Genomic DNA, 22,455 nt, shown 5'->3' with positions numbered 1-22,455 from the left:
TAAATATCCATATATAACAAAATGGGCAAAAATTCTCAGCGGTCACTAAACTATTCGTCAGATTATGTTTTGGTCATCAAATTATTTTTCGTAAGTAATTAGCCACTAAACAACTTAATCAGTAAATCTGTGATCATTTAGTTGATAATTGCTCTTAATCTATGAAATTAGCTGTACACGTGACAAAGTGCGGGATAATTTTGTCCAACAACTACGCGACCCTGTTTCATAGATTAATTGCTAATTTTACAGATTAAAAGCAATTATCGACTAAATAATCATGAGTTTACTAATTAAATTATTTAGTGGTTAATTATTGATAAAAAATAGTTTGATGGTCAAAACATGATTTGACCAATAGTTTAGTGGCCGTTGAAGTTTTTTACCCTAACAAAATTATATAAAATTTGGCTTTGGCATGCGATTATCCCAAAACATAAATATGATTCTTACATCACAAGAATATTACAAAATACTCATATTTGCTTTGTGGTGAATAGAAAGATTCTAAACTTGTCATAAGAGCTAACTTGACAGTCGACACTCATCTTGGGAGCATTGATGTGATTTTTAAAATGTCCACCCCTTTCTTTTTTCTATTCCATTTTCCCTTCCCAAAAATATAAAAAAGAAGAAAGCATAAAAGGTTACATAACAAGGGCGACCGACCAAACCCCAGCATACACGTGACACCAACTGCCCCAAAAGAAGCTTTTGATACCGACACGTGTCCGTCTCGCGAAAACAATAAAGTAGGTCGAAAAAACAAAAGCCTCTTGCCGGAAACAGGTATAAGTGGACCCCACAATAACTGATTTTTCCGGACTCATCGCTTCCTAGACAGACGGCGAAAGTCTAATCCCTGGCCGCCTTTCCGCCTAAATCAGTCCCATTCGTAGACCATTTTTTCAATTCGTGGCTGCTGCTGCTCTTTTTATGAAAGCGGCGGCGTCTGCTCCTTTTTTTCTAATCCCATTCAATGCCAAATCAAATCCTATCTGCGTATTAAAGTAGTCAAACTCAAATATTGAATATTCACAATCATATAAGGAGGATTTTGAGGTCTGAATCGGTTTTTCTAACTTTTTGAGGTTTGCATCTTGATCTTTTTTTTTTTAGGTGATGATGAATTTTTTTTTTTTATATTTAATATGTTATTGGTTGTAATGATTTTGAATTTGGGAAGGTTTTTCTGTTCTAGGTTTCTGAGTGTCTAAGTTTGCTAGAGATGCTTGTACTAGTAAAATTCCTTAAGCTTCTTGTGGTCTAGATTAACCTTCGAATATGAATATCCTGAACATTTGATTTTTGCTATGGTTGGATTTGCTACTTTTTTTTTGAGTAATTTTATTTAATGGTTTGTGATGATAAACCAGCTTTTCTTTCTTTCTTTTTTAAATGAATCGGGAAGCTTAATTGGATGCAACTGATATGCTTTTGTGGAATTGTAATTTGTAGAGGAAAGGAAAATAATGAAATTTAGGTTAAGGAAAGAAGATTAGCTGGGATTTCTAAAGCTAAAAAGAAGATCTTGCTAAGGTTTTTTTTTTCTTTTGCCCTCCCAAGGCTTTTTGCATTTTGTGCGTGTGCTGGGATTTCAATAAGCTGAAAAAGGGATCTTGGATTGTAAGAGTAGGGAAGTTTTCCAGGTTTTTGGATTTTTATCATGTTTTAGTTTGAATTGTCAAGAGGAGGGAAAGCGTCGACCCAAGTGGTGCCGGGATTGGATTATAATCATAGCTTCTGCAGCCCCCATGCCACTAGATTGTTAAATTCTATAGTTGCAGACAACGTCAGAGTTGGATTTTGTTTTATTTGTTTTCATATTGGTTTTTGGGGATGTAGCGCTCAATGCGATACAACTATCTTGAGAATACATTATTATCTATATGTTCTTTTGCAAAATGTTGTAGGATTGGATTTTGCTACGTGGTCAGTTGGACATTTCTATACTCATTTACTGGATATTTGAGTATAGGCAACTCATAAGTTTGAAGATTAATGAAAACAGGGAATCTTGCCTCCAGCTATAAGAATTGTGATTCAGCTTAGGCACTATTTGTAAGGTGCTTGTCAAAGAATTTGAAGTTCTTCGTTGGACATTAAAACTAGTTTAAATTATTTTATGGACTCTAGACAGAAGTTTGCTTTTCTGGTTTTGGTGTCTATAAGTTTTGTCCGGTTTATGTTGTTCAGCTCATAAGGAATAAAACATTGACAGATTCGTACTGTTGTAATGCTATCTGAAATAAGCCAATGACTTTTTCCCCCCATTTTTCTCATTGTATTGCTTGGTATCCTAATAATTTACTTCATATGCTTGCTATATTTAGCTTTCTGATTAATTCGCTTCATGCATGGTTGGAACTATTACACATTTAAGTATACATAATTTAGGCCACTATATCATGTTTTTGGGGAGCTGATCAAAATTAACTAAGCTGAGGCCTATGAAGAAAAACTTTTTTCCATTATCTATATTGCAAATTAGTGGTTTTTCTATGGTCTGGTTGAGAGAAATTATTATGTTTGAAATAGCCTAGCAGTTAATGCTAGAAGAATCACTTGTATCATGGAATGCTTGCCAATTAATGTGATGAACACGACATTCTCACATAGGACTAATTAATGGAATAAATGTTTGTTGTTTGGAACAGGGATCTGTGGCATACGGACAGTAAGATGGCAATCTATGAGTATGACCCTGATGTCATTCGGTGGGGTCTACATCATCTAGATGTCTGTATACCGAATGATAGTGGCTGTCCCAATACTGTTACTAAATACGATAGGGACTTGTCTGAAGTTGCATATGTAGATGAAGGATACTGTGAGCCCATGCAAGCAAATGTGTACAATGATGAGATAATTGCTCATGCTTATCAAGAAGAACTATCACGACTTGCAGCAGCTGAAACATCAGGATCTTCACATGCTGAGGAAGAGCATCAGCAAATCTCAGTTCTTTCACAGGATTGGTTTGGTTCTTCAAGAAGACACTGCAATTCTGGTATGGGAAGAGCAAAAATTCTGTTAATTGGTCAATCTACTCTGTTGAATTACTTTGATGAAACAAGTATATGAATTGTAGAATGTCAAAGCAATCAGGACGATCCTGATGAAGCAGGAATGTTTAAATTATGCCCCAGCCCAGGACGAGCTGTTGTTAATGCAGAGGACCAACCAGGTTCCCCAGAGATAGAAGATGAATCTGCTCTTGATGGAGAAGTTGGCAGGAGGTTGAATCAGATGTTCTCCGTCCCTGTATGTACTCTTGTTTTTGTACATTACACTACAGAGATGTCCCATTTTATGGATTATGAATGATGTGGTGGTTATTGTAAACAAATGGAAAACAGAATATCATTGTGCCAGGGGACATAAAAATGACAGAGTTTGTTTTTGGATTGTAACTGATGTTCTTTTGTCTTCACTGCTTGCAGCATGTGCCTAGAATTAATGGAGAAATACCTTCAGTTGATGAAGCTACCTCTGATCATCAAAGATTGCTAGACAGGTTTTTTTACAGCACTTGTTTAGTTCACTAGCCTCTTGTTTTTTGTAGCTCTGGTTGCTCTGAAGTTTCGTGGACTGTTTTCACAAATCTTTTTTCTAAAAATGTCTTTCTTCAAACACAAGATACCATGATTCTAGGATGTAACCTATAGCTGTTTATAGGGGTTTTGTCTGCATGATTTTTATTGCCTACGTTTGTCCTGAAAAGTTTGCTATAGTGTTAGCATGGGACATGTCCACCTATGTGTCCACCTATATTTTCTGTGATTATCTGTTTGTATGCTGTGTAGGGCTAAGGCTGCTGCTCCATCTTGCTTATGATTCTCATTATTTCTTCTTCTTAGGTGGAAGTGAAATTTCCACGCCCAGATAAAAATTAAAATATCATCTGGGCAAGTTTAGGAGTGCCTTTCCTTTCCTCTTCTTCTATAGATTTGTTGGCCATTGTGTTATCTTGGCTGTAAAACCAGTAATTGCTTAGTATAATCAGGGCAAGCATAGTTTTTTGTCTTTCAGGAATCAATGTAACTAATTTGTTGTGAGCCAGATCTATTTTTACTTTATCTTAAAATAAATATATTACAATCTGCATGCATTTCTGAACGGATTTAATGGGAAAAAAGCTCTCTCTGTCATTTGCTCAATATTAACCTAAGCCTTTTGACTTTAAATAATCTGCTCTCACCCTTGCCATGCTTATCAGCTGGAATTTTTTTTAATGGTTTTCAGATTGCAGTTGTATGACTTGGTCGAGCTAAAAGTATCAGGAGATGGCAATTGCCAGGTTGGTTTTTTGACATCCCCATGCAATAGTATTACCTATGTGTTATAAGGGCTGAGTTTTATTGTCAAATTATATAACTGCAACTTCACTTCAATGATATCTTTGACAGAAGTGTCATAGTTTCTTGATTATGCTTTATGCATCTAGTGGGCACATATCCTGATAATTGCATAATTGTTTGTTTGGATTACATTGATGGCATCTCTCTGAGGGTTGAACAGTTACTTTTCTATATTGAAGTAATTATATTGCCTTCCTAGGAATCTGTTAATTACTTTTGGTAATTTATAGGTCTTTAAGATTTTTGAGACTCAAATAATTTGAGAAAGGATGTATTTTGGTCTTACCAACTAAAATAAGTATATTATGAGTCCCTTCTTTGTTATCATTCTGGATTTCACCTCTCAAGTTGCATGCAACAAAGGTTCAGAAAAGAAAAACTCCAGTGCTGATGTCATTTCCCTACCTGCTTGGGAGTGTATGCTAAAGCAACTGTCTACTGTGGTCTGATAAGGTATTTAAGGTGCTATTTACGTGGTTTCTTTGTGGTTTTATGGTAAATGTCTCTGTAGTGTAAAATTGCAACTTGTGTCCTACCCCTTCCCCCAAACCCCGCACTTTGTGGAACATAGGTTCTTGCTTAAAAGCTTAGCTATCACGCTACGTCAAGTCTGTGCTGTTTTTCACTAGATCGAGTTTTCCCTTTTAGTAAGAATATCATATTGTGTCTCTGAGTTCATATGGCTTTGGCTCGTGGATAGATGAGTTGTTTTATTTGATGTTATGTGTTCTTTCTCTTCTTTTTGGGCGTTAGTATACTTTATCGAAGTGAGTCTTATATCTTGATTCAGATTTTTGTTTTAGTGTCGTCGTGTTATGATCAATGACTTTCACATCTATTGGTTTCCCTGTAGTTCCGCTCCTTGTCGGATCAAATATATCGTACTCCTGAGCATCACAAGTTTGTTAGACAGCAAATTGTCACCCAGGTTGTTTACTGTTAAATTTTTAGAATGACTTATTATCCTTATAGGAAATCAGTATGTTTAATTCTAGTGATAGATTTGTGTTCTATTGAATGCTAATAATTCCTTTTGGTCAATTTGATCAGCTTCAATCTCATCCAGAGTTGTATGAAGGTTATGTTCCCATGGCCTATGATGACTACTTGAAAAGAATAACCAAGTATTCATCTCGCTTCTGTTGTCTTCTCTTCCATGGTGTGTTTTAGACTATTTCCTTGTTATGTGTTTATTTCCTATTGATATCTAGTTTAACCTTACAGGACTGGCGAATGGGGTGATCATGTCACACTGCAGGCAGCAGCAGATTCGGTAAAAGGCCTCACTTTTCCTCTGTCTGAGCTTGTTTTGGTTTAGTCTTCTTTCATTTTTCTGCAAAATGGAGTAGAAGATGGTTTCTATATCCACAAAAAGGGTAGCATATCTATAAGCAGGTCCTTTCAGTCAGATTTCTATAATAAATTTTCCTTGAATTGCTGAACCTGCATTTGGCACACATTAATTAGCTGCAAGTTAGGGGCTTAAAATTTGCATAGATAAATTCTCACCAATATTCCTTGCCTTTTTTAGGATGTGTCGTCATTCTTTGAATGTGACTTTGCATTCATCGTGACTAATGCTTGTCATCTTATACAGTATGGTGTGAGGATTTTTGTGATAACGTCCTTCAAGGACACATGCTATATTGAGATTCTTCCTCAAATACAGAAGTCAGACAGAAGTAAGTATTTTCTATCATTTGATGTACAAGTTTATTTTTCCGGATCATGAAACTTAAGAGCAGGTACAATTTTCTAAAACAACTAACTAAGATTTGTCAGATGACCTGACCTAGCTTCAGCAGTACCTTAATTTGAGATTGCCTTGCTATGTAAAGCAAGGAGAGTTCAGAACAAAGTTAATCCAACAAAGTTACTCTTATTAACCCACATACTTTTTTGAATTTTATGATCTTAAATGGCTACTGAATTGAATCCCGTTGTTAATAATTTTAAATTGCAAGGATGAATTGTAACCAAGAAACTTGTGAAACATGACATTAGGAGAGTATGCACTACATTATTTTTGTAACTCAAGGTAGCACTGGAGTAAATTATTTAGTGTTGCAAAAAATAGATGCAATAAAAGCTAGAAGCTGAAAAGACCTGAATTTCACAATAGGACTCGCTCTTGTGATGGGAAACATATTTAGTCAAAAAGGTCTCATGGCTTTTAGTAATTGGTGCTGCTTTTGAGCAGAGTAGTGCAGAATGATGAAATTGTTGTTTTTTTCCCTTTGGGTCAATTGGCAACAGCTACACACTATTCCTACTCTAACCTATACTAGGGGAGGGCCCAATTGGGCCATGGGGGGCTAGAGGGAGAGAAATCCACCTCTAGACCAAAGGGGTGCACTGCTGCACACCCTTTGGATTTAACTGTGGATGCAAGGGTTTGAACCTGCAACCTGTATCCAGACTGCAAATCTATGCTTCGCCTGGTGGCCAACTCGCCTAAGGAGAGTTGGTTTACCTGATTCTCATGCGATTCCCCATTTTAGAAGTGTTGAATCCCCGAGAAATTGTTCTTCAATGTATTGGTGAAGAATGGAATGTATAATGTAAGTCCGCTGTGTGTCGAATATATTCTTGGTTTTGAATTTTAATTGGAGTTTCCTGGATCACTTAACCATCCGTTTGGCTGGATAAAGCTTTCTCTGGTTCTCACTTTCAGCTTTCTTATTGTCTTAAATGACATCTGTTGTCCTTTGACGTGTTTGTTTTACATGCTTTGGAAATGTCAATCTGGAATTTCCTCCTCTGCAAGGACCCTTTTTATCTTTTATATGTTACATCTGTGTGCTAAAAGTGAGAGATTGATAATCAGTTGAAGAGTACCGAGTTTAAGATAACTTCTGTTGATCCTTATTGTTATAATGTTTCCTGCAGTAATAACTTTGAGCTTCTGGGCAGAAGTGCACTATAACTCCATATATCCGCATGGAGGTAAGAACATTAATCCGCTTCTCTGTCTTTTTGTCTTTTATATTTTTTCTTCCAATTCAACACAATACTCTGTATACTCTGGCTCATCAAGGTCCTTTATTGCTGAATTTAGGAACCCTTGCATCTCCCATTAGCAGTGAGTTTATCCATTTAATTTGTATACAGTATCTTTGCTTTTGCTTTCTAAGTGTTGCATGTTTTAACATACGTGAGTGCATGAAGACAAGAAAATTTCTTTGGATGTAGCTCAACACTCTTTACCCAGGTCAATTAGAATGGTTAATCCAACTGTTTGTTAAGATTTTAGCAAAGATCAAGTCTTGATGCTTTTGGGAGATTAAAAAAACGATAATAGGCTAGTGATGGAGGGATAGGTGGTTTGGAAGATGGCTGTTGATGGGATGATTGCTTTAATTGGGTGTTTTTGATAGACGATATAATCAAGCAATTGTTGTTTTCAAGCATTTCTTACCGTCTTGAAGTTGAACTTATATATGTTTACTCTTTTCCATCAGACGCCTAAATGTTCACATTTTAACCTAGAAGGTAACAGTTTGTCTATATTAATTGGGTTTAAGTTTCAGACTGAAATGCTGTGCCTACTAATGTCTGTGATTTGCAGAATTTCCTGAACTAGAAAACAAGAAAAAGAAGAGATGGTGGTGGCCTGGCGGTTAAAAGTTGTTCAATGTAGAACACTGGTTGTTTAGCGTTGCTAGGTGGTTGATGTCCGGGATAATTTCCATGCAAGACGCAGTTGATCGGATGAGCGTTGTTCACTTCGCATTCTTTTGTACATAGGTTTCTACTGTATATATATGTAGTAGGAGTTTAAACCCCTTCTTTTTCTGAGGCTCTATTCTTTTGTACATAGTTTAAAGATTTATGAGGAGAATTTTAACTTTTTGTGCGAGCACAGCACGAATGCTATTTTTTTTTTTTTTTTTTTTTTTTTTGTCGACACAGGGGTGTCCGGGTCAAGACCCGAAGGTGGCTCGACTAATCCCCTGCGGCCCGAGAGGAGAGGCCCCATCCCCCCGAACATGGTAACCCTGCACGACTCGAACCCCTGGCAAGCGCTCCTAAGGAGGCGTACGCTGCCAGACGAGCTGCCCAGGGGCGCGAATGCTATATGGCAATTACATCCATGCATAATTACTGTATCAGGGCTTAGAATATGCCACCGCTTTGCTAGATTTTTTTAAAAAAAAAAGAAGCTAAAATTGGGATACTTTCGCAAATTATTTATAGTCTCTTTGTTGTCCTTGGTTTCACTCATTTTCTGAATCGGAGGCACGATATGCGAGAATGCCTGCCAAGTATTTCTGCAGGGCAGCATATTAAACCATGGATACCACCCCAAAATAAGGGGGAAAAGTGGAGAATCTGATGTTATTTAACTTAGGTACTGTTGAGCAGAGAGATGAGTTGAGTGGTTTGAAAGGTGTGAGCGCAAGTGAGAGAGATTATGGTTCGAATCTTACTTACAAAAAAAAAAAAAAAAAAATCTTGGATCAAAGTGCGCAAGGAGTTCCCAAAGGTCATGATGCATAATAAGCATAAGGAGTTCGAATGCATCAAAGTGCATCATGATAGCCATTTTTACCAAGCTTTTTCCATCATTGAAAAGCGATCATGTACAGTCAATCTCTCTACAAATAATTGCCCAGTTACTTACACATGCTGATTGAGGAAAAGAGTCAATACAAATTCTTCCTCTCACTACACCTTCTTGACTTTCTAAAAACTATGCATAAACTTTATAAGAGGGCTACATACGGATGGAAAAGACAAAATGAAAGTCTTATTCCAACGGAAGCAAAAAAGAAGTGTGTAGTCTATCTACAAGTACAAGTAGTAGAGGTTCCAATCAACTAAAAGGCGCTGCTGCGGCTGAGCCACCATCCCATCTTGTTATATGGGGTTTTCTGTCATTCAATTCAAGAAGAGGATATTGCCATATGCTTCTCTGTATTCAAGTTGAATGTCATGTCATGGGGTGAATTCTTTTACCAAAAACAGCAATATGTTAAAAGAAGTGCTAATAAACCAAAAAGTCTGAAGACGCGGCGGGGTATTCACTCACCTCCAGTTGCTATGAGCTTCTCAACACGAGAAACAATATGCTTCCCGTAAGTGTATTTCTTTAACGCATTCAAGTGCACCTTAATACGAGAGACAATTAGCCCGCGGCTTTGATCATCACAAGTCTCGAGCACCTTCTGGACAACATAGTTTCCAAAGGGATCTTTCATCATAGCCTGCAAGGACATCATTAGCCGATTGAAAGTGTTTTTAGCAACGAATGACCTGAAAAAATGGCATCATTTTCTCCTCCTCCTCTCAAGCCTTGAGAGAAGAAGAACTAAAAATCAAAATAGAAGCACAGAAGGACCAAGAAATATGTCAGTAAAACAAAAGGTGGCCTGCCAAATCATCAAATCAAATGCTCAGTAACCAAAGGATAATAGCTGAATCTTGGCATGCGGGACTAAGATTTAAAAATCGACCTGTAGCGGTTCATTTTCATCGGTGGAACCAAGCATCTCATCTATCAGAACTTTACGCTCTTGTGGACCACCAAAAGCTAAGCACTTCTCAATGACATTGGAAGCAAATTTCTGCTGACTCATCTTCACAATTTGTCCAGCGAGCTTGCTAATGACTTCAGACCGTTCGCGGGGATTCCCATGTTGCAAGACGTGCTAAGCAAGGCGAAAGAACAGAAGAGTTTACATCATTGAGCATAAGAGAAAAGCAAATGCACCACATTACTTCAATACAAAAAAAAAAAAAAAAAAAAAAGATTTCTACTAATAGCAAAACGAAAAACCATCATTCATGCAAAATGTTTGAGGAACAGACAGAAAAGCTATATAAAGCAATTAAACAAATTGCTATCCTGCTTTCCACCAAGTACAGCATTGACATTTAATACGGTATCAGATCCTTCTAAGAAGCCTTGCTTGAAACATATGACATTTTGCACTGAAGCATAAGTTTCACTCAGCAACTATTCTAATAAAAAAGTGTATTGCAATTTAGGTAACAATGTGCCAATTGGCTTCAACACCCAAGAAGTTCAATAACTAATTCAACTTTTAACATTTCCAGTGTCCTAAATTTAATGTTGTAGTTCGGCTGTGTCCTAGTACTAAGATGTGTTGAAAAGTATATGCTACTGCCTTAGAGAGGGCTTGCCAAACATGTGACAGAGTCTGCCATATGATTCAATGGGACTTTAAGGGCAAAGTGAGAAACATGTGGAGCCACTACCTTATTAGGAGTTTCTTCAGAGCATTTATGAGTTGTTCAAACATAATGCAAGTAGTCATTAATATCTGAATGGACTAAAGAAGAAACTAAGTCATTCAGTTGGAAAAGGAATAGAACGAAAGGGAAGTATAAGATAGAGTGTCAGCTAAATTCCACAAGCTCTCAATATTTGTATGAAACCATTTCACAAGTAGGCCATAGTTTTTGTCGGTTACAAAAGAAACACCAAAATGTGTTTCTCTCTTACTGAGCTTTAAATACAAATGGCCTCCAGGTGTTTAAGTATTTGGCAATTGGTAGGGGATGGAGCCCTTCCCTTGTAATCAAGAAGCCTATTTCCAACACAGAACAACCTATGCCTTCTAGACCATGATTAAGTAACCTAATTTCAGCCCCGTAAACTTTCTCCCTGATTTTGTAAGCAAAAAGATTCAGACAGTGCCACTGTGGTCTGTGACCAAAACCAGTAGCTAGAATTTACGATTGACAACCAAAAGTATCTGTGAAGGGGAAAGAAAGTAGAAAAGAAAACAGACAACCAGATTTCAAAACAATACAGTTCAGGTTAGTACTTTGAAGAAAAAACCCCAATTATTATATGATGACAAGGAACTAAAATCTGATATATGGAAAAAATTTAAGACCAAACAGCCACATGCGTGATAGAGAATAAAATATTGGTAAACTGGAATGATGTGACAAGACAGACAAATAGATCTAAAGAGGTAATAGAGTACCTGGATGACATAATTTCCATATTGGTCTTGCGCTAACGTACATATAGAATTCATTATTTCATCAATGATGAAATGTTGAGTATTTGGATCATTGCAGTGTTCCAGGACCCTCTGAATAAAAACCAGGACATCAGACATGATTGGCATGCAGGAACAAGAAAGATCATGACAGAAAGATGAACAGCTAAAACCAAACCTGAATGACACGGCAACCATAAGGATGGGTAGACAAGGCAACAACTTGTCCAAAAAAGGATGAGATAATAAATTGGATCCGATCTTGTGGGACACACTCAATACATTTCTGGATTACATGATTACCATTCTGGTCACGGACACATTTCATAACAGAACCATTAAGCTCTGTCACCATTCGTGTCTGCTGCTCCACATCAACCACTTCCAAGGCCTGAATCAGTAAGTACCAAGTTTCGTAAATTATTTCCAGTCGGGAGAATAGACCAATTACAGAAAGTGGAAATTTAAACCTTTAGTAAATGGTCATGTGGTGCTATGTCATTGTAAAATTTCTTTTGTAAGTCAATCTATGGTCGACATCCAGGACAGAAACAAGAATGGTAGAGGAGTATATAGTTCTCTCTTCCTCTCATAAGATACTCACTCTCCACTCTCACCATCCACATTTTTCTACCATTGATGATAAATATTGTAAGATAAGTACTGAGGAGGTGTAATGCAAGAACAAGCATACAACAATACAGTGTAAACGCACAGTATGATATGAACCCACTTAATCCTAATAAGAAGTAGCATAAGCATCAGACCTCCAGATAGCATCCTCACTTTGTCCTCATCAATTAATTGTAGCTGCATGTGTTCTAGGCATCCTGACTGAAAACCCCTTTCAAAAGCAATGAAGTAAACATCAAATTTATACCTGTGTTCACATTTTTCTCTGTTCCTTCTCAAACCTTTGTTGCTTGACTTATTTATTTTTATTTTTACTTTTTTACAGTTAAAGCTTAACTTTGGAAACAATTTCTGTGCTTGTTCAATCAAGGAGGCTATTTATTGGATTAGTGGAGTTTAGAGACCAGATATATGGTGCTTCATACCCCAAGTATTCTCAGAGAAGATATATATTATTCAGATATCTAGATGTCAGAAGAATGTGTTGTGATGAATATGTTTTATCACCCGACCACAAATTTCATGATTCAATCATTCAAAAATATCTGAAAGTTCTGACACTCAGATTCAAGACATAAGAAAAGCTCAAGAACAAACCTTCTGAATTACTCTGCAACCGTACATTTGAAGACTGAGGCCTAAAACATGACCAACAAGTTGATCAGCCAACTCTTTTCTTTGAGTTTCTGTGCCATGCTCAAAGAACTGCATATCCAAGTAACAATTGCATCAACAACTGGAATATCAATTACCATTATTGGATGGTAAAGATAATTACCTTCTGTATGACATAATTACCAAAGACATCAGTCATCAGACTTCGAGCATGAGGAATGATCTTTGGAAATATTGTAATCTTATCCTCAGTACAGGCAGTTTCCAGCTTCTGCTGAATAAAGCGACTCCCATACTGATCCATACTACATTACAGAGAAGGGGGTAGAACTCAGAGAAGAAACTAGAGAAAACTACCTGTATTGATAACTTATCTTGATACAGAACAAACAAGCCATTAGACTCGATAATCACCTGAATTCAACAACATGATCAAGAACATCTGAAAGTTCCAAAGATCTGCCCTTGTTGCTCTTGAGCTCTTCTAACAATGGTGATATGGTCTTCCCTTCTATTCTAGTCCCACTAGCTCCCCCCAGTTGACTTTTCAATGCAATAGTAAACTGTGAAGGTTGCTCATTTTGAAAAGTAGGACCTCCAGATTCCACTGTAGGATGAATGGCATTTGGCATTCTGTTTCCTTGATGAGACATGTGTAGGCCAAATGTAGGGATCCCGTGGTACTGGAGATTCAAACTTCCAGATTTAGATAAGAGGGGCAACTGACAATGTTGATTCTGTTGTGCGAGCAATGTTTCAATATATATTCTCTCTAATTGGTGCAAATCAGGGTGAGAAGTGCTTGTGTAATTTCTTGTGTGAGACAGATTTCTTGGCATAGCCGCTGCATGTGTAGCATAGTTCAACTGTTTCTCTGAATAATGAGCCTGATGTATGTCTGGAGAATGAATGTTAGAGAGACCCAAATTACCACTCCTCCTCAAGCTTTGTCCATTCAGAGTAACATTACCCAAATGTGAACCTAAAATTATAAAACAAAAAAACTAAGAACTTCAAACTTAAAAGAAAGGGAATTGTGTTATGAGACATCATGAATATAGATAGCTAGCTCATTACCAGACTAGATAGATATACACAACATATAAGACATTAGAAGTCCTCAGCATAGAAATTATCACCTGGATATTGGAGATTAGGGTTGTCCAACATTGTGAACTCAGAAGAATTTACTAGTGACTGAAGGTTGACTAAAGAAGAGGCTCTTCTTGGAAGATTTACTTGTCTGTCTAAATTAAAGTTCCCGTAATCTAGCTGTGATACCATCTTCCCCCTGGAAAATTCATTATGATTGGTAGCGGGGATCAATTTTTCAGCTCTGGACTTGTCAATGAAGTGCTGCTGCATATTCAGCTGATGACAATTTGGAGTCGGAGAACTTAAAGGAGCATCCTCGCTGACTTTATTGACAGTTAATCCTGGGAAAGAAGCTAAAATATGATAAATTTCAGTGTCATGAGATGAAAGGTCCTGTGATTTTGGATCCCTGATGTTTTTCTTGGCATCAAGGGAGACTCGGCTACCCACAGCAGGGAACCCTGGAGGAGATGTCAAAGATGCACCTGTTGTACATGGATAAGCACTGGGGTGGCCTAAATCCCTGGACAAGCCTGCAGTAAGTTGCCCACGATGCATTGAATCAAAAGATTCTGCTCTATTTTGCAATACTCCAGAATAGGTATCAGATATAGTTCTCGAATCCAAGATATCACCAACTGAGTTACGGCTAGCAGACCGTGAAAGACGACCTGAGGATGTTGCAGGTTGACCACATCCTTCCTGTAAATCACTCATTTCAGTTGAATAGATGGACAAAGTGTGCGAACAAATAGACAGTCGTATATATAATTGTGCATGTGTGAGAGAAAGAGAGAGAGAGTTCCCTATTAAAGGGTGTTGATTTTTTTTTTTTAAGTTTTTTTTAAGTGCACACAGAATCAAGGGAGCTGGGAGAAACTTCTCTATCATAAATCTCCTCAGTATAACTTTCATATAGTAAAAGAAACAGTTGCTAACTTCTCTTGGAAACAAATCACAGTACCAGTGAAGGAAACAAAAGACAATTCTTACATCCTCTTAAGAATTAGAGTGCTGGGGTTTCAACATGATTATAGTTAGGTATGTCCCTGATATATTCCATACATACACCAAAATCGAAGGAAGCATGAAAAATGTAATTGTTCAGTCTTTTCACATGTCATAATATTGTTGCAGCTGATAGGGTCCACGTAATTGAGTAGAGCAATCTGCTTACAACTTAAATCAGAATTTAAGCATTATGCTCAAACTCCAGAATTACAAGCTCTGTTTGTTGAAATGATTCCAAGTGGAGAAATCAATGTACCAGAGTCATATCTGTTATGGAAAATTTTTTCACTGTAGAATTTCTTGATTGTTTATAGCAACCAGTGAGGACTTCATTTACTTGTCCAAATCTTCTGATGGAAAGCTTTGTAATGATTGGAGTTTGCCTATGGAGCAAAAGTTATTTAGGGGTAATGTGGCACATTGCGGCTAAGTGCAGCTAGTGATTATTATTCCAATTGTCTCAAGTAAATAAACATTGCAAGTGGTTCTGCCAGTGATATAGAATAGGAGATGGAACAGTAATCTTCAAAATATGGAAGCATGAACACTAAGTCAGTTGAATCCCTTCTAAGATGTCAGTAAATGACGTGTGAGTCAATGATAACATGATAAGAAGACAAGACAATGAAGGTAGTCATAACAATCAGTAACTCATTGGGCAGGGGCAGTTATGGTATGGGCAAAGTGCAACTGAAGTTAAGTGCACATGGCTAAAAGATGATGATATTAAAATCAAGCAAAGCACTATGAATAACTATGACAGAAAGAATAATGCACGCTCAATTTCAAATTCCAACACATGCGAGCTGCACTACCTGAACTATATCTGCAAAACTCTTCCTTCTCGCACCCATTCCAGCTTTTGATAGGCCAACAGAACTAGAAGAGCTCCCTTCCAGATATTCTGTGGAGCTTTTCCGTGAAAGGTTCCTCACTGCAGCCTTTCTTAATTCAATCAAATCCTCTTCCGCCTTCTTGACAGCTAGCCTAGGCTGCATTGACAGCAACAATGAGCTGACACCATCGTCAACCAAGAGGTTGTTCGTCAAGTCCCCAGTCCCATCAACTGAAGACCCCGCTGCCTGAACCCTCTGAGCAATCCGCCAATCTTCTTTCGATAACAATGGTGGAGGCAACCTCGGATTAAGATTCTCATTTGAATAATAATATGCTAAATATGCAGGGTGAGACCTAATCTCTTCTTCTGTCAAAACTCTATCAGTACCAGTATTAGAAGCAGTACTATGAAGCGATGCAAAATTGGGATTCCTGGATAGACTTCCAGCAGCACTCAGGGCCCCTTCTACACTTGGTGGAGCACTACCACTCCTGTGAATGTCAAAATCCCTCGCACTTCCAACAAATAAGTCGCGATTTCGCTGCCTCTGCTGCTCTTTCTGTAGCAGCAATAATTCAAGTTCACTTTCCAGAATACTACTATTGTTCATTAAATCCCCATTACAACTTGATCCTCCCAACATTAGATCATCACCAGAATCACTCATTAGTCTCCCACTTGACAGCAAGCAGTCATCTTTCCCACCCTCATCAACCATCTTACGAATCCCTAAATCAAGAAACAAGAATTTCCCACAAAAATTAAGATAAACACAATCCAGCAAATCAGGAGCAAATATATAAAATGCAGATAAAATAAACAACAAAAAGGACAAAAAAAATAAAAATGAAAAGAGAGTAATAACATAATGAAGAACCATAATTAAAAGATTTAAAACGAATATCCTAAATTAATTACCATCCTAGCAACATTAATGCGGCTGAAACGACATAATTGGATAAAAAAGAAGAAGAAACTTACCACCGTGAGTAATTGAATAGCATCCAGTTGGGCTTTCAAGAAATCCTCCTGGCTCGTGAAAATTCAGGCTTTTTGATCATTCTCGTCAAAATTTACAACAAAAATCCAGGGAAAGCAAGAATGGTGAAGAAAAATGAGAAATTTCAGCGGAAAGACCAAGCGGAACGGGGATCTTCCAAACAAAAGAAGAGGAGGAGAAAGCGAGAAAGAAAAACAAAACAAGGAAAGGAAAACAAGAACAAACCAAAAGCAATTACAGATCAGAGACTTTCTGGTTAAGCATGCTACCTAAAAATAGTCGGACACACACCAGAATTGAACGAGTGTACGATAGTTAGCATTGATATGAAGGAGGAATCTCGGGAATTTTTCTGGGATTTCATTTATTGCGTGTACAATTATTGGAAATCTTTTTGCTTATTATGGCAACCTTTCCAATTTATGGAATCATTTATCGGTCGGTTGGTATATAGATTCATAGATACGATCATACGAATATGAGTGGAGGAATTTGGAAATTTGCATGGGATTAATGTGGTGCCTGAGATTAGCGTTTTTATAGGTTACGTGCATGAGGTTGGGGACCGCCATTGCCATGACGGCGCAATCACTTATGTTACTTAAGCGGAACATGGGCCCGAATGTTGTCAGGAAAATCGTTCGAGTGGAAAATTGTATACTTAGGAAAATCGTTCGGCTCAATTTTATGCAAAATGCACGAGATATAATTTTATATACACACGATATAATTCACTTTCAATAACATATAACTATAAAACAAAATTTTGTAAATCTCACACATAATATGAAGAACAATATACAACATGTAATTTGAATTTTACATTATTTTTTTTGGCTAAATCTTAGTCATGAACCTTCAGGAACGGTTACAGTTGCTTCCTGCAACCGTTCATATCCCTCCTCCTAGTTAAGTGCGACTTAGTACTATAAATAACTGTTCAGAGCACATTTTAAACGTGCTTATTTTTTTTTGTTTAGACATACGAGTGCACCTCCAATGTGTCTGCAATTTAAAAACAATTAAAACAAATTAGTATCATATGAATTTTGTTTTTCACATAAATACAATTTATATAAATTAATTAAGGAGCTTTGATTTATAAGGCTATAGTAATTTGGTAGTTACAATACTTAAAAAGCAAAAGCAGTTATAAGTAGTTATACTAATAAAATATGATTAGGTAATTAAGGTAAAAATTAGATTTTGTAAGGATATAATTGAAAGTTCAAAAAATGAAAAAAAAAAAAAAAGGTTATACCAACCACTGCCTCTACTTCTTTATATATTGTATAGATTTCTATGTAGGAGTTAATTTAAGTGAAAGGGATGGAAGACAGAGAAAAAAGCAAAAATCATTTGTGGTAATATGCTTGCGCTCTTTTTTCGTTTTTAAAGAAACTGAAAATTTGTGGGAATGATAAAAAACAAATCCCACATGAGGTGGAAGCCATATCAACTGCTATTTAGCAGCAGCATGAATTACTGATCTGATTCTTTACATTTTCCAGCCCTGTTGCATGGATACTTACTTCTGAAACTTTTTTTTTTTTATCATAATCCATCACCATTACTTTATTAATTTATCGTTCTAAACTTCAAGGTATACACAGTTGACACAATGCTTTACAGCAATCCAACTATAAATGATGTTACAATAATTCATCATAGAAAATTTCTGTGTGTAAAATCAACTAGAGAAAGCAATGAGTGGAATTAAACACATGGATCCATCTTTATCAGCAAATGTAGACACAAAAGAAAGGCAGTAATCTAACAGACAGAGGAAGGTTCCATTCAAGTTTGCTTCAATAACTGCAAAAGATAATACTTCTTTTAAGTTCCTTCTTGTCTAGAGATTGCTATCATCTCTTATCTTTCCCATAAAACAAGGTAAAATGAGCATACTCAAAAAGGAAAGAATGAACCAGTGAAGATGGGACATCCTGGCCACTGACATATGTAGTGCATCCTCAGCTAATCTTGGTAAGTACAGAAGCGGCACTATTTTTTTGCTTCTTCTTTTTCCTGAAAGGTGGCACTATGTTATTCTTAAGATGGGTAAGTATGTAGCCAGCTACACAACCAGAACGAAAAGTGGCAAACTCCCCTGGCCCCTCCCCTCCTTCTACCCCCAAAAGGGGGAGGTTTTGCGAGGGGAGAAGACAAATAGGAAAAACAAGGGGACAAGTATATTAATTATCTTCCTATGACGCATTGGAAAAAGTATGCCAATGATCTCCATATAATAGGGCAGGCAAAACACCTGAATGCAGCTTTTTCCTGTGCGATTGGCTAATGCTGATTGAATTACCCTCACGCGCTTGATTGAATTACAAGGTGTATTCATTTTCAATCATTTCACGTATCTCATTAACCACCAAATGTGCTTTGTGCCCTCCAATCATCTCCCCTTCTTTCTGGCCATCCTTCCATAGCTGTGTTGTCAATGCTTTTTTAAAATCATTCACATTGCAAAAATTCTAGAAATGTTTGAAGCCAGAAACTGTCAAGACAATACAATTTCCAGGGTAATTAAACTGAGTTACCTGTATGGTAGGCATTTTCTGCTCTTGTTTGGAAGCCGCATTTCAGATACATGAAAGGCAGATTAAGTCCAGTTAGATTTCATTCGAATCGTTTATCTGAACTTTAACTAACCTACGCAGAATAATGGGGTGTTAAAAAAATTCGACTGACTCACAATGGAAATACTCCAGTCTAGTACATGAGAGTAGCATATTCTTAGTCATCCAGTTAGATTGCATAGTAATGAAGCAGTTTCATTTGGCTAACTTATCCATTTTGAAACAATAATACCACTTTATGCACAGAACTCATATATACAACTTAAAGAGTAAATGATTGTTTTATAACATTTTGTGGTAGAAATCTGCATCCATACAGCAGAGAAACAGATATAATTATTCAGATAATATGATGAGGCAAGCAGATGTCAACAGCATTAAAAAACTTTTATCATTAAAGGGAAACTTACAGTAACTCCTGCTCGAACCACGAGCTTGTGTGAAACATTATTAACATCAACATGGAAAAAGCGTACTCTGCATCAGTGAAGGCATCAATAATTGTCATTGCAGAGGCATATAGACAGAGCCCCTGACGAGGGGGTTGGATGGATGAGTGAGGTGAAAAGAGAAAATGAGAGATAACTGCAATCTTAGATAATTGTTTTGTTCATAGAAAAGGCTGCAATAAGGATGTTATTTTCTCAGAGTTGAGCAGGAAATGTCACTTCATACTTGTGAAGATAAGTATGTGAAAAGAAGCATGAGCCACTGGCAGTGAACTAAAAGCAAGTTCTAAGATTTCATCTCTTATGATGGTAAATGGATCTTATTGTGATGCAAATAGCATCCCTTGTAATTCATAATCTAAGAGGGATATCCTACTTCAAGATAATTGTGAACTCATTACAGGCAACCAAATTTAGGAATTAACCAGTAATGCCTATGAAACAAGTAGGCTTGGGACGTTCAAAAAACAAAGTCCACCTCTTCCTTCATCACCATAAGTACAAAGACTAACCAGTCTGTCACACTGCTAAATGCAACTAGTGGCAGTAGAACAATCAGAAAAAACATTATTTAAAAGAGGCCAGTGCCGAAAAATCAGCATGGACAGTTCCAACTATCACAGGATTTGACCTAGAACAAAAAAGTACCTTGCTGTAATTAAGATTTCATTGAATTGATACCAAGAAGAACAAAATTAAGTCTTCAAAAGGATAGGTGCATCAATGCTTTTCTATAAAATACAGAAGAAAGCGAAGAACCAATTAACCTGATCCAGCACCTACAAAACCAAACAGAGTTTGAAGATTGGATTGCAAGAAATTGGTACATGAGATCAATTACCTTGGATTATACTCAGCAGCTAACTTTTCCAACTTCGGTTTTAAATATATGCATTTTCTGCACCAGCCTGCCATCCTGCAACCAATATAATCCTTGATGCTCTAAGCTTAATATTCTCAGCATAAATCTCAGGTAAGAAACAAAATACCACAGGACAGTGAGCATGTAACTGCATATGTGAAACATGTAAAAGCATCGCAGAAATCGATACACAACTCAACTGAATTCCTAAAAGGATTTTTCATGCAATATTTGAATCAAGCACTGATCTTCTTCCATTTTGTTCTATACTTCTGTACCATATTTATTAGCATTATGAACATATCAAGCGTGTATGAAATTAGAAACAAAATGACTTTGAAAATGTGGTCCTACTATTAAAAATATCTGTTGCTGATATCTGACTAGGGCAAATGAAGGATTAGATTGCTTGGTCTCCTAACAAACAAACTCAATAGCAGGCATCACAATTTCCAACTGATTTATAGGAAGACAACTATTTAAATCACTTGGTCTATCTTGCAGGCTAGGGTAGCCAACTGTAGATGGTAAAACATGAGGTCTCTTCTCTGTTGACCATAATTATACCTGCCCTACAACACCAAAGGCACTTATTTCTAATAATCAGAAAAAACAACTTTCTTAGGATTTTTACTCTCCCAAACATGTGGTAACCAACTAAGGTACAGAGAACAGATCAAACTTCAAAAGTTATTTTGAAACACAGATATTGCACAACACGTAAATATCCTGAATATAGGCGCATGTAGGACACAACTACCTAGATCCCATGAACATGTCGCAGGTAATATTTCTGAATCCCATATATTCCTGGATCAATAGTTCCAATTTATTTTCACATTCAAAAAAAAGTAGCACTCTTGGAAAAAGTGATACAAAATCTATTATGCAAAATCACAAGATACGAAAGAAAAGAATCAGAAAATTTAAACAAAACTCTACGACTGTCACCATGTGCGCTCTCTGTGATCTGGCAAATCCTAATCTGACGAGTTACTACTGACTTTATCAGTCCATGCATTCCATTATTGTTCAACAATATCAATAGAATCTGCCTCAGCTATAATTCTCAAATGCACCATGAGGACTCTTCACGATAGAAACTAGTGAAGTCATCCAACTGATCCAGAAATGAAAAGGCAATAGTCTAACAGCAAAAAATAAAGACTAGCCCAATAACTTTTTGACCCAGTTCACGGACACAAAATGCTTAAACAAAGTTATTAGCAACCCGACTGCCTTCTGCACTACGTTAGCCTCTACATCGACAAGAAACGATATTTACTAAGACCAGACGTTCAATTGTTCGAACGGAAAAAAGTTGGGAAAAACATGCAACAAAAAATGCCAACACAATGTAAAAGTCAACTTTTTCATTCAAATCACAAGACCCAAAAACAAATAAAATCTATGATGTCGACTGCATACCATACAATTAAAATTGGTTCTTCAAGCTGTTGAGCTTCAGCAATGACCCGATCGAACTGGGATTCGCTTAAAATTGGCTCTAGCTCTATAGAAATCGGGGAATTGTCAAGGGCCCCTTGAACAGACCCTTCATCACTATAATTAGCTAATAAAGCTGCCTTGCCCTTCACCTTATTTCCTCCGCCGCCAATTAATCTTATTCTATTAATCTTTGATTGAATTTTTTCATTTGGAACCGAAAAAATCATTCTAGTCTCTAATGTTGGGCCGAAAAAGAGCATCCTTTCATGCAAATACTCATTGGTAGGATGTGTTTTCATTATTCCAGACATGTCCCTGTGTTCCTCCCCTCTGTGTGTGTGTGTGTGTGTGTGTGTGTGTTTTTTTTTTTTCTCCTTTTTTTCTGGGCGGGGGCGTGGGGGAGGGAATCAGAAATTGGGGGATGGGAAAGATGAAGTCTTAAACCCTGGAATAGTATGTGGAGAATTTGAGGGGACGAGGATTCTGAATTCTGAGTTCCGACAAAAGAACAAGTGACAAAAAATGAAGACTTTATTGAGGAAATGGGTTAAGGTTTTATTCCGGGACTGCTAGTATT

General features: G+C 37.0%; 2 protein-coding genes across 7 annotated transcripts; one reads left to right on the top strand and one right to left on the bottom strand.

Annotated features, from left to right (window-relative positions):
• The first annotated feature begins 771 nt into the window (after positions 1–771).
• On the top strand, positions 772–8,220 carry LOC113725782 (OVARIAN TUMOR DOMAIN-containing deubiquitinating enzyme 12-like). 4 transcript variants are annotated; one of them, XM_072074195.1, is made up of 12 exons: positions 772–1,091; positions 2,658–3,010; positions 3,092–3,264; positions 3,444–3,517; positions 4,246–4,300; positions 5,215–5,289; positions 5,412–5,485; positions 5,586–5,634; positions 5,893–6,043; positions 7,251–7,307; positions 7,823–7,853; positions 7,930–8,220. In XM_072074195.1, exons 2-11 carry the CDS (start codon positions 2,683–2,685, stop codon positions 7,828–7,830), a joined length of 1,044 nt encoding a protein of 347 aa, XP_071930296.1. In that variant the 5' UTR covers positions 772–1,091; positions 2,658–2,682; the 3' UTR covers positions 7,831–7,853; positions 7,930–8,220. The 4 variants fall into 4 exon arrangements, with proteins under 4 accessions (XP_071930296.1, XP_071930294.1, XP_027104944.1 ...); XM_072074193.1 differs by lacking the exon at positions 7,823–7,853 and having other exon boundaries at positions 773–1,091; XM_027249143.2 differs by lacking the exon at positions 7,823–7,853 and having other exon boundaries at positions 775–1,091; positions 5,959–6,043.
• A 615-nt stretch (positions 8,221–8,835) lies between these two features.
• On the bottom strand, positions 8,836–22,000 carry LOC113725781 (pumilio homolog 4-like). 3 transcript variants are annotated; one of them, XM_072074190.1, is made up of 16 exons: positions 21,863–22,000; positions 20,409–20,483; positions 19,529–19,595; positions 19,080–19,186; positions 18,439–18,968; positions 16,512–17,535; positions 15,508–16,259; positions 13,726–14,383; positions 13,001–13,568; positions 12,750–12,891; positions 12,569–12,676; positions 11,517–11,729; positions 11,321–11,431; positions 9,818–10,012; positions 9,394–9,568; positions 8,836–9,276 (listed from the first exon to the last, which is right to left on the bottom strand). In XM_072074190.1, exons 7-16 carry the CDS (start codon positions 16,246–16,248, stop codon positions 9,248–9,250), a joined length of 2,940 nt encoding a protein of 979 aa, XP_071930291.1. In that variant the 5' UTR covers positions 16,249–16,259; positions 16,512–17,535; positions 18,439–18,968; positions 19,080–19,186; positions 19,529–19,595; positions 20,409–20,483; positions 21,863–22,000; the 3' UTR covers positions 8,836–9,247. The 3 variants fall into 3 exon arrangements, with proteins under 3 accessions (XP_071930291.1, XP_071930290.1, XP_071930289.1); XM_072074189.1 differs by lacking the exons at positions 20,409–20,483; positions 21,863–22,000 and having other exon boundaries at positions 19,529–20,400; XM_072074188.1 differs by lacking the exons at positions 19,529–19,595; positions 20,409–20,483; positions 21,863–22,000 and having other exon boundaries at positions 19,080–19,522.
• Between the last annotated feature and the right edge of the window lie 455 nt (positions 22,001–22,455).

The sequence above is a fragment of the Coffea arabica genome, chromosome 2c, assembly GCF_036785885.1.
Source record: "Coffea arabica cultivar ET-39 chromosome 2c, Coffea Arabica ET-39 HiFi, whole genome shotgun sequence".
Taxonomy (NCBI): Eukaryota; Viridiplantae; Streptophyta; class Magnoliopsida; order Gentianales; family Rubiaceae; genus Coffea; species Coffea arabica.
This window is presented reverse-complemented; position numbering and strand designations above follow the sequence as displayed.

What these genes read in the sequence shown, in the direction of transcription:
- LOC113725782 (XM_072074193.1), top strand. Translation starts at nt 2,683, where the DNA reads ATGGCAATCTATGAGTATGACCCTGATGTCATTCGGTGGGGTCTACAT. An exon ending in AAGAAGACACTGCAATTCTG is followed by an intron (nt 3,011 to 3,091) that starts GTATGGGAAGAG and finishes TATGAATTGTAG; the next exon opens with AATGTCAAAGCAATCAGGAC. An exon ending in CATCAAAGATTGCTAGACAG is followed by an intron (nt 3,518 to 4,245) that starts GTTTTTTTACAG and finishes AATGGTTTTCAG; the next exon opens with ATTGCAGTTGTATGACTTGG.
- LOC113725781 (XM_072074190.1), bottom strand. Translation starts at nt 16,248, where the DNA reads ATGGTTGATGAGGGTGGGAAAGATGACTGCTTGCTGTCAAGTGGGAGA. An exon ending in GATCATGTTGTTGAATTCAG is followed by an intron (nt 12,892 to 13,000) that starts GTGATTATCGAG and finishes TCTGTAATGTAG; the next exon opens with TATGGATCAGTATGGGAGTC. An exon ending in ATGAAAATGAACCGCTACAG is followed by an intron (nt 9,569 to 9,817) that starts GTCGATTTTTAA and finishes ATGTCCTTGCAG; the next exon opens with GCTATGATGAAAGATCCCTT.